The following is an 11,300-nucleotide window of genomic DNA, read 5'->3' as shown; positions in this document are numbered from 1 at the left end:
AAGTGACCTAAGTATTGAGAAATGTGTCCTAGCGTCTGTAAAAAAAAAACTGTATTAACTGTATATAAAATTCAACCCGCCAAAGTGGTAAGTGGGAAAGACTGTGTTACTCGCTACAGCTGAAATCAACCTGCTTTTGGCGAGTTGGCGGATGTTAAAGTCCCCCTGAAATCAAAATTAAAGTTTTTGGGCTTTTAGTATGAATATATTAGCCTTAAGATTATATATAAGCTAGTGTGCTTCAAAGCAATGACAAAATTCGCTTTTACAAGATATAGGCATTCAAAACTTACAGTCTCGTCACTTCCGCCAATATGAATCAAGGATTTGGATGATATCACCGTGCACTTCAGTTTCTAATCAAACGTTCTGTCCAATAAAATGCTCTCTAGAGTCCGTAGTGTCCCGCCCCCTACACAGAGACGCGGAGCAGATCATATGCGCTCATATGCGTGGTCGGACTCGGCATGTATTAAACTACACAGCCTCAGCATGATTATGATCACTATTTTGTTTTAGCAAGAGTTTCGTATTGAATCTGTGGGGTAATTTATTAGTCTGTGGCTGTCATAAGCTTACAAATGCGGCTTTACCGAGCTCAACTGCTCTGACCCGATCAGATATTAATGGAACGCTATTGGCTATTCAAAATAAGTGGGCGGGGCTTAGCGATATGTTTTTGTTTCAGTTAAAAGAACGTCACCACATAGAATAACGCTGCGTGTTTCAAGGCACTTCAGTGGACCTTTAATGTCAAGCAGTCCTGCTAACAATTTAATATGTACTGTAAAATCAATTCATAGTTAAAATATTTCCCCTTGTTATTATTATTACCTTTGTGGATCACTTGGAAACAGGTGAAACGCAAAATCATGCCTGGTGGATTGATAATTGCAGCACACTGCTTACGTTTCAGCCACTTGCTCGCTCACATCTTCTACACACTTTTAGGCTCAATCCCAATTCTACCCCTTACCCCTACACTTAGCCCTACCCCTCCGTTTGGCGCGTTCACGTGAAGGGGTAGGGGTGTCTCATTTCTCTTTTGGTTGGAGGGGTAGGGGTAAGGGGAAGGGCCAGATAGCCCTCCAAACGAAGATTTTTCAGGACCTCACTTCAAACGAAGGGCTAAGAGAAATTTCCAACATGGCTGCTCAATCGAGCAAGCAGACTCGTAAATATAAGTAAATTTTGCCTTTAATAAGGATTTTCATGACAATGTTTCATTATATGTATATTACCTTCAATCTTGTGTTTGTGTTTATGGTGTTGTTTTGTAAATAAACGTTTGCAAAAAAATCGCTAAAGTTTGCTAGCAGATAGCACTGATTGCACGATATTACAAAATATATTTTTATGTCATATACACTTGACTGCATGTTAGAAACATGAAAGACCAGTGGCACGGCAATTTGCAACGGTGGTGTAGTGGATGTACGCAGGTAACGTATATGGTGTATACACACTTTCACTTTTTAAATCCCCTCTGATGCGCATTATTCATTGTCCTGCATTCGCCAAAATCATGGCAGTCCACCACATCCAGTCATGTGAATAAATGTAAATATTCGCTCAAAACACCCAATAAAGGCAGTGATGATGCAGTCAGGACCGTGGAGCCGGCTTGCTTTGAAATGTATTTAATGATTGCGCCTAATGCACCTGCGCCCGCTCAGCGCACCAGTAATTTAAATCAGTACATAATAATAAAAACGATACCTTACAAATAAAAAGAAGCTGATTTTTACGATCAGAAATTTCTTAAACCAGTGAACCCCTGTAAACATTTTAGTCCAAGGATCCAGAAAACGAATGCGTTCAAATAGAAAGTTCAAAACGAAATTCACAAATGAAGCATATATACTTCTCCAGGCACCACTACACTGATTAGCAATTTGCCGCGCATGTGATAATGCGTTGTTTGTTTTGCTTATGGCCACATGTGAATGAACGGTGCGTACACCGTACATTTGTACTTATTGCAACATGACAACATTTTGACATCTTGGAATGAGTGATAAACATCTGCGCATGTCCTCTGACGTAACATTAGGAACTAGCGACAACCTATGATGACGTATCACAGTGTTGTAGTGGTGTCCCATTTCTTAGGGGAAATATTTTAGCCCTTCCCCTTTACACTTTTGCTGCGTCCCAATTCGCCTACTTATACTACGCCCTAAAAGTATGTACTCTTTTTGTGAAGAAAAAGTACATACTTTTGAGTATGTAGCAGAATAGTAGGCGAGCTTTGGGACATACTACTTCGTCATAACTGCTTTTTTAACGGATGCTCTGTTGCTCAGTTACCTGAATCCTGTCACTGTTTAAACTGCCCTGTCAATCATCACAGTTAACATTATCTACATTTCGTTTAATTTAATTTCCTATCGTAATAGAGAGAAATGAAGAGGCACGTTCTTTCATGAGTCTTTCATGCCGAGAACTCTGCTCATGTTTGCATAATTATGCATTTAAACGTTAATGACCAAACCTATCTTTATAAAAGTTCATAATGTTGCTGCACATGAAATATAACGAGGATAACATTTAAAATATATATTTTTTATCAGGTTACACACTGATTATTTATCACTCAAATCCCTTTCTCTACCTGTCCGTTGGTCGCGCATATCCTCCATGTTTGTAGTTTTTAACACTTTTTATGCGTGTTTGTAGTTCTAATCGAATCCTCGTTCACCGCGCAATGTGTTGTGGGCAATATTAGCCGTTAGAGTGTGCATTGATCCGCACTTCGAATTCTGAAGTCAAGTAGTAGACCATCCGGGAATCTTTGGAATACTTTTTTGAACATACTACGATTTGGGACATACTAATTCTATTTTCGAATACTATTTAGGACGGATAGTATGCGAATTGGGACGCAGCATTTGTTTCAAGGGACAAGGGGGAGGGGCGAGGGGTAGGCGAAGGGGTAGAAAATAGAATTGGGATTGGGCCTTAGCAGGTGTCAGTCCAAAATGGCGGCAACGCCTCCGCAGCGCCATCTATAGACTGTTGCCCATATCAGTACAGAGTTTCGCCTCTTGGTACTTCTATACTCTTTGTTTTTAAGCTCGTAAATCACGACTTCAAATCACGACTCACGACTTTGTAGCGTTCCATACAAGTCACCCCAAACTGCCTGAGCGCATGTATTATGCTGCGTTCCAGGCAGGTTTTTTAACTGGTAAGTCACCACTTCAAGCCTCGACTTACGACTTTGTAGCGTTCCAGGCAAGTCACGCCAAATTGCCTGGGCACATTTATGAATTACTATTATTTTTATATTATTATTAATTTGATTGCAACGTTATATTGTCCTAAGCTCTATTTTTCCACCGTGTGCCACTTGCATAAACACCGCACGCATTAGGGCTGACTTTGTTGTTTCGCGGGCTATGGGAGTAACTGGGAGTCCATCGATCTAGTAGGAGTTCACGAGTGGGAAGTCACGGGTTTGACTGGAACGCGGCATAACTGTGAGGGTCTCAGAGGGTCTTCATAAGTTTTTTTTAACACCATAACAGTTTATTGCAACAGATTACTGCTCCATTACAACAAGTTAAATAAGTTATATGTTTTAGATGCATTGGAGTTTAAAGGTTTTGACATGTTTTCAAACGTACACACTGGTCAAAGCTGAGCATGTAATATGCTCATATATATTATATATGAAAAAGAATGGAAAAAAGGCCTACATTACAAGATCTATATAAGATATCTGACTATCTTAAAACAATTAGTCAAATAGAAGGACTTAAGTAGGATGAATAGCCTATTTAAATGTAGTACCCCAGAGTGCAGTCTGGACGATGGGGCGGGGTGACACTTTTGGGCGGAGCTACACGTGTCGCCCCGCCCACCTTAACGTTTATTGGTTTAAAATAAAGATGATCTTATTGGTGCATAGAAGTGTGACGCTATTACAGATTATTGGTGCATAGAAGTGTGACGCTTTGGGCAGGCTGGGAATGCGGAAGAACACAACAGACGTATAAACTTGTTTATAAATTTTGCGTTCATTGTTGCGATTCCACAATATTCCATTGAAGTAGAAATACGAAAAGAAAAGAAAGAATGGTCTAATTCACAATCACTCCCTCAACAGCTGTAGTAGATGGTTCGTTACTCACTGTTTTTGTAAGTTAATGACACAGTAGTATAAGTATGGTACTCAATGTACCTTAAAATCACACACACACAGAGAGAGCAAACTATAGCGGACATGTCACCAGTCTCACTGTAACCGTGAGTTTCCGTTAGCCCCTACGAAAATGATTACTATATATATATATATATTAAATACATATTTTTTTTACTACATATACGGCTGTTAAACTTAACTTATCATACAGATTATTGCTCCAAAAAGCCATGGTAATCACAAATTAACCATGGTTTTACTATAATAAACTTATAAGGGAGCATATATACATGCTCTTAAGAACAAAACGAAGTCTGTCACTTTTTCTTTATTACATAAACTCCAAACTGCTTATTAGTTAAACTTCATGCCTGTTATAGCAAATGACATTACATTATCAAATGTAATTACAGCAGAACGTATTTTATGCAAACCTTAAAGAACCAAGGTACCTTATATGCACAATGAATGAAGCCTATGTTTTTTTGTCATACACATTTGCCACAGCTTTTCATTAGAACACTATACATTTTAAAGTTTAACTTGCATCAATTACTACATCAAAACCAGGTCATCTCTCAATTCCCATTCTGTACAAGTTTTATGAGTTTAACGGAAATTCATGTCCTGCAGCAAAAAAACAGTCCTGCGAGCAAAATCCTGTACAACGATCTTCGGAGTAAAAGCCCAGCAATTCCCCTCGTCTTCCTCTTCCCCTATACCCTGGTGGATAGGACTTGAAAAGGTCCAAGCATTCCGAGCATTCCCTGATGCTGTACATCTGTCTGAATTCTTCACAGTAGTCCTGAGAGAACATCTTCCAGTTGACCACACCTTAAAATGTAAAGACAAAATATAGAAAAGATATAAGTGTGGAGATTCAAGTTTAAATGTCACATACCACAAATTTCAATCCAAGAAATGTGCATTGAACAGGAAAAAACATCTTACTGTCTAGCCAGGCAAAGTGTGCTGCTTTCCGAAAACTTTCATTTGTGACCACATCCCTAAACCAACTGCACACCAGTGAAAGGTTCAAATATGCAGCATCACCAGTTACTAAAACAACTTCCTTCAGGATCTCGGAAATTATTTCATTGGGAAGCTGTTGAAACAAAAAAAAAAAAACAGTTTTATTTATTCTTTGGATATAAATGTTGTTGACAAAAATATAAACCCTTGTTCAGACAAACCTGATAAATTGTTGTCATAACTGCATGCTCTGAATAAAATAAGAAATAAATAGATTAATATTCTCTTATAACGATAATATTAAAATAAATATCCATTTAAAGCTCCAACACACATTAGCCGAAACTAGAAACCAGCAAGATACCAAAACAAACATGCGGCCGATTGTTTGCATTTTTTTTTTTAAACCAACCATTGATGTTTTACAATAAGTGATACATTGATCCTAATTTTTTTGTGTCAGGATTGCATTAGTGACATTCAGTAACATCTGTATATTTTTAGTCAACGAATGTAAATGTCTGCACTGATAATGGCCCTGTCCCAAATGGTACCCTTAGCAGTAGTGGTCTTCCTATGTCTTCCTTCCTCCGCACTTTCGCAACGCAATGCTGCTTTGACTGTCGGGAAAAGTCTGCTGCGGAGCTCGCATCAGTGTGGGCTTAGCAAAAGTGTGCATTAAGGGCACACTGCTGTCTGAAAGTGAGTTGAGCTAAAATGTTTTTAAATGTCTTTAATGCTGATGTTAACTGAGATATATATAGATATATATATATATATATATAGAGATGAGTGGTCAAATGCAAAGATGGAGTTTATCTGAGCCTGGATAGAGAGTCAGCACCATGAATCATTATATATAGATTCATGGTGCTGACTCTCTATCCAGGCTCAGATAAACTCCATCTTTGCATTTGACCACTCAAGCCCTAGTTGGCACGCTTTGTACCAAGGTATTCATTGAACCAGAAACCCTTGGCCGTCGACCCAGAGGAAGCCCCAATGAGGCACGATCAAGCCCCAGAAGTGGCAGTGGAAACATGGCTATTGGACGACCAATATAGTACATAATCTATCAAATTTCATATCTGAAAAACTTTGTAGCTGTAACAATTATAAAATTATTAGTTCTTAATGAATGTATGTGAACAATAAATTACCTGCTTTGTCTGAATCTCCCGGAAGACATTGCCTTTTGTATGGTTGAGCGCTAAAAGAACAAATGACAAGAGGTAGGTAGGTACATTGGTAGATCTAGTACACATAATATAGTAATGTTTAATGTAGGAAACATGCAAACAGCTACATACATTTGCAGAGTGAAGTTATCCAGTATAAGAGCACACCACCACCTCCTGATCAGGGGCATGTCATCCTGATTTTTTTTTTTAAATAATAATAATAATAACAATAATAATAATAATAAACACAATAATTATGGATGTCTGTTTATTTAACTTGAAGGATGTAATGAGGTAATGACATACCTCTGTGAAATCAAATCGGAGCCCCAAAGCCATGTATAGAGTGTACTGTTACAATTCACAAAGTGCAAAAAAATGAGCAGGGTATAACTTACAATAATTAACTACAATAACAATTAAAATTGAACCTAACATCAGTATGTAGATCCCGCAGTTGTTCCCACCTGCCTGCTTCGGTATTCCCTGTGGTTTGGATTAAAACAAGTACATACATTTACATTCACAGATTTCCATCACATCAGTACACATTATACTTTGTGTAATGAAACAGACTTTTGTTTGCATTTAAATGAAATGTTTTACTTCAAATGTAATGGCAGTTTTCTCTGTCCACTCTCGGTTGTCAATGAGTTTTGCAATGCTCCTGTAAAAAAAAAATAAATAAATATTTGTTTAGAGATGTAGTCCTTAATGTTAATTAAACTATTTATCTATCTTATAACTATATACTATCTTTGCAAACAAGGGTCATATCTGTGGTTTGTTGATGCATAACTGTTTATGCACAAAAAATTCAAGTGAACACAAAATATAAGGTAATGAACAAAATGGTGGAAACAAAAAAGATTACAGTTTAAAACAGAACCACTGTAATCTCTGAACACATGCTGAACATTTCTAAAACCTGAAAGTGTCAATGTATGGTCCAAATGCTGCTTGTTGCATAGAATCGAGAAAATACATTTCTCTGGTCTTTGGTTTCATAATCTGTAAAATGCACAAGCAATGCTGTACACAAACATCTCTGTAATGTTTTTTATGTAATGAATGGTAATTCAAGTAAATTCAAAATGAAGTAAATTCAACAGCACATTGTTTAGTACACATTAGATTATCCTTTAGATTATTGGATATTGATTAAATTACAACTTACTGTTAACTTAGTTCTCATATAAATTCTAATACTTACACACAGCAGCCAGTGGCCAGGTACCCAAGCTGGCAGAACCACAAGGTCTGTTTGGCTGACATTAGCCTAAAATTTATGTAGAAACATATCAGAGCCTAGGAACTATAATGTTCTTTATATTCAGCTATAGTAAAATCTTTCACCAAACTCACCGGAAGGGACAACTCTGGGAAACAAGAGAGTGGTGGAAGCCAGGTTGCTACGACGTAGGAATTAGCAACATACACACTGATATCCTGTAATGAAGAAACAATTATCAGATGCATACAAATGTATCCGGTTTTCAATAAAATCTTCAAGACTGATACCTTACCCTGCAGAAAGCGATGTGCTCGATGATTCGTAGGCAACAGTTCAAAATCTATAATTTTTTTAATTAAAAAAAATAAAATCAGTTCATTTGATATTTTTCCATCTCATTTTACAAATAAAAAATTATTTTATCGTTGCTTCAACTCCTTCTGACAATCCTAAGGACAAAAAAATCGGAACGCAGCAGCACAGTGGACCCCACAGAAACAATACGTTCCTTTGGGTCACTATTAGGGTCCAATACACTTACAACCTGAACAAATGAAATGAAAAAGCATGAACTAAGATCATGTTTTAAGAATTTTAGCATGGCCACAAACTAATGACTACCATTTTCTGAAGATGTTCCGGTAATTGTTGGCCCCAAACTGCTTTATCCGGAAGCATGTCCTCCACTGCCCAGAAGGGCTTGTGGCTTGTCACACTGTGATGTGTGCTCTTCAAATGGTGCCTTAAAAAAATGAAAAACAACATGAATTATCACTTCATCTCAATCAAAGATGTCTTAACTTTTTACCAAAACTGCACCTTCATACCTGATTTGACTGCATGCTGCAGGATCAACAGTGTTGTAGGACTGAGGATTCACGGCTGCACCTAAAACACACAAGCATATACATACACATTTATTTACACACACACACACACACACACACACACACACACACACACACACACACACACACACACACACACACACACACACACACACACACACACACACACACACACACACACACACACACACACACACACACACACACACACACACACACACACACTTTTTAGGATTTTTTGCCCAAGCAAAGTCTTTGAGAACCTGACACATTGCATCTGGAGACTCAAGGTAGGTTGCAGTTCTGGAAAACGGTGGCGCTGGAGACTAAATGGTTCCTGATGGTTTCATATCTAATTCTTAACATTAATTCTTACTTTTTTTGCAATTAACATGCATCTTTTCTCCTCCATCTGTTTTTTCTGACAATGCAGACGCAACGGAGCGTTTTTCTGTCCGGTGGTCATGCCTTAACTTTGCAAATTCCAGTATTGCATTAGTATTGCATCCTTCTCATGGGCATTTAATAGTTTTTGACTTTTCAGTCTGAGGTAAATCTCTTTTTTGGCTCATTTTATCTGTAAAAGAAAATGTGCCTAATAATTGTGCACACCTGAATATAAGGAGTTTTTCACTTCCAGCCTTCATGGACAATTATATATCACTTATAAATAATTAAATACAAAATGAATAGAAGTTAAGATTAATGTGGTTTGGAATTGGTCAAATGTGCTTGGAAAAAAAATATGACCACAATATCAACGTGCCTAATAATTATGCACACAGTGTAATGTTACTGATGTTTTAAAATCACTGTGCATACTAACTTTTATACAGTATATTATATTAGGGTTGCAGCAGTATGACAGTTTCATGGTTAAAAGAGAGTTATATCTCACACATTTGCTTAAAGTACTGTAATGTACTATTGCTCTATATCAAATCTTAAATCCAGAGATCAAGGTTTTAGCCCATGCTATTTTCAGTAGATGCCCAACTTAACGCTATTTACTGAATCCCTTCCATCCGTAAACTGTGATGAACTTTGTTTCTAGTCAAAAATATAGCAAAAAGAGGTGGGCAGAATATCCAAAAGCTGTATGCAAGTAAAAGTACTTATAGAAATAATTACTTAAGTATATGTAATGATATTTATTGTTATTGGAGTAGGAGTAAAAAATGATCCAATGACAAATGATTTTTAACAATATTAGATATTTAAAAATGACTCTCACATTTTACTGAGCAGGACCAGATACCATTAAACCACGATAATTTCTGAAACTGTTGAAACTAAGTTCAGATTCAGGTGTAACTGCTGGCTTGCTCCCATTATCCATTAGGTTTTTGGTCTTCATGTTTGGAAGAGATTCTTATAAAGCAATAGAGATATTACCAGATACAACAGATCACTCGACATGGAGAGGATTATGCCAAATAAATATGTGACATTTTGTTTTTGTCAAGAAGTCTGACCTTTGTTTGAAGAAGCAGAAGTTGTCGATGTGGGATCTTGTCTTTTTGCTGTATCACAAAACCTCTCCACTTTCAATGCAGGGCTCTCTCTAATGCAGGATTCAGCTCCAAACCTTTGTGCTACTGAGCTGCACTCGTGCTGTATGCTCAGACCCACTACAAAATCAACAATTATTCATAAAAAATATTGAGAAATTATTAATTCATTCAAACTTTAACAATTCAGTAATTTATTGCTCTCTATCTCAAAAAAAAAAAAATTAAACATTGCTTTAAGAAAATGAAACATATTGCTTTTGTATAAAAGAACAAGTTCTTCAAGATTCAATTACCTGTGTCTTTATTCATGACATTCTCAATATGCATGTCTGAAGTAACTCCTGGTTCAACACAAGGCTCATGGTGGCTTAATATGTGGGTCATTAATTGTGACTTATTAATAACGGTGTTCTCACAAAAGCAGCAGTGAAAATGTGCCTTTTCTCTGCACTGGTTGCTGCATTTGACAATGAAGAAATCTGAAAATGAATTAACTAAGCACATTACAAAGCGAACTTAATTTAATATGGTTATAGTAATTATTTAATACAAATCATCAATTTGGAAAACCAAACCTTTGTATCTTACTGCGGTCTCAAAATGTCTACGAACATGGACATGAACCATGTGCGAAATACTGTTCGTATAGTGACAAAATGGGCACAGTTTAAGAGTGGACTTCATATAAACTTCATGTTTTGCTCTGGTTACGACGGTGTGGTGCCCCATGTTTGTTAAAAAAGTGGGGAATCTCACAAATTCTAAGAAGGAAAAAAACAAACAAAGAACAGTTTAATTATATCATCTGAAAGACACTGGGATATGCTTAAGCAATTATTCCAGATTTGATTCTCGAACATCATGTTACATTTTTAAATATATTTATAAATCTACACAACCATTTTTCCCTTACCAGTTGGAATCGCAATCAACGTGGAGTATCGTTCGTTCGTTACTGCATACTGTTGCTGCCGCCGTGCCGTTCATCAGAAAACTGCCCCCTGGGGGGTCGGAGGAAAATGGCAAAGGCGGGAACAGAAAAATAGGGTCGCCCCGCCCAAAAGTGTCGCCCCGCCCCATCGTCCAGAGTGCACTCTGGGGTTACTCGTTTAAATTAGATAAGGTTTTTATTTTCTCCCCTATTAACGTTTCATACTCCTGTCCAGTTGGTGGCGGTAATGCGCCAATTTAGCAATCTCGAGTGTTGGTTCCTTGGTGGAATAAAAAGAGTCTGATGAAGCTGTAAAAAGTAGGAATGTAGCATATAGACGATTAAGGAAATACCCAATAATGATTAATGTAATGGAGTATAAGCGTTTAAGAACAGTTATAAAAGATGCAAAGAGAAATAGTTGGAGGAAGTTTTGTAATACGTTAGGTCCCGAAACTGTGGTCAGCTGTACG

At 37.2% G+C, this 11,300-nt stretch overlaps 1 protein-coding gene across 1 annotated transcript; it reads right to left on the bottom strand.

The window, feature by feature from the left end:
- Positions 1-4,003: 4,003 nt before the first annotated feature.
- Positions 4,004-10,915, bottom strand: LOC141337049 (uncharacterized). Its single transcript, XM_073842791.1, has 17 exons — positions 10,810-10,915; positions 10,472-10,657; positions 10,190-10,375; positions 9,858-10,013; positions 8,362-8,422; positions 8,156-8,276; positions 7,827-7,874; positions 7,666-7,749; positions 7,514-7,579; positions 6,907-6,967; positions 6,737-6,786; positions 6,607-6,651; positions 6,430-6,494; positions 6,280-6,329; positions 5,341-5,369; positions 5,099-5,252; positions 4,004-4,981 (listed from the first exon to the last, which is right to left on the bottom strand). The coding sequence occupies exons 2-10, from the start codon at positions 10,623-10,625 to the stop codon at positions 6,947-6,949; spliced, it is 897 nt and encodes a 298-aa protein (XP_073698892.1). The 5' UTR covers positions 10,626-10,657; positions 10,810-10,915; the 3' UTR covers positions 4,004-4,981; positions 5,099-5,252; positions 5,341-5,369; positions 6,280-6,329; positions 6,430-6,494; positions 6,607-6,651; positions 6,737-6,786; positions 6,907-6,946.
- Between the last annotated feature and the right edge of the window lie 385 nt (positions 10,916-11,300).

The sequence above is a fragment of the Garra rufa genome, chromosome 6, assembly GCF_049309525.1.
Source record: "Garra rufa chromosome 6, GarRuf1.0, whole genome shotgun sequence".
NCBI classification, from domain to species: domain Eukaryota; kingdom Metazoa; phylum Chordata; class Actinopteri; order Cypriniformes; family Cyprinidae; genus Garra; species Garra rufa.
This window is presented reverse-complemented; position numbering and strand designations above follow the sequence as displayed.

Coding starts and splice junctions, on each gene's coding strand:
- LOC141337049 (XM_073842791.1), bottom strand. CDS start 10,625: ATGGGGCACCACACCGTCGTAACCAGAGCAAAACATGAAGTTTATATG. Junction 10,376..10,471: donor GACCGCAGTAAGATACAAAG/GTTTGGTTTTCC, acceptor ATTCATTTTCAG/ATTTCTTCATTGTCAAATGC. Junction 7,750..7,826: donor AGCACATCGCTTTCTGCAGG/GTAAGGTATCAG, acceptor TCTTCATTACAG/GATATCAGTGTGTATGTTGC.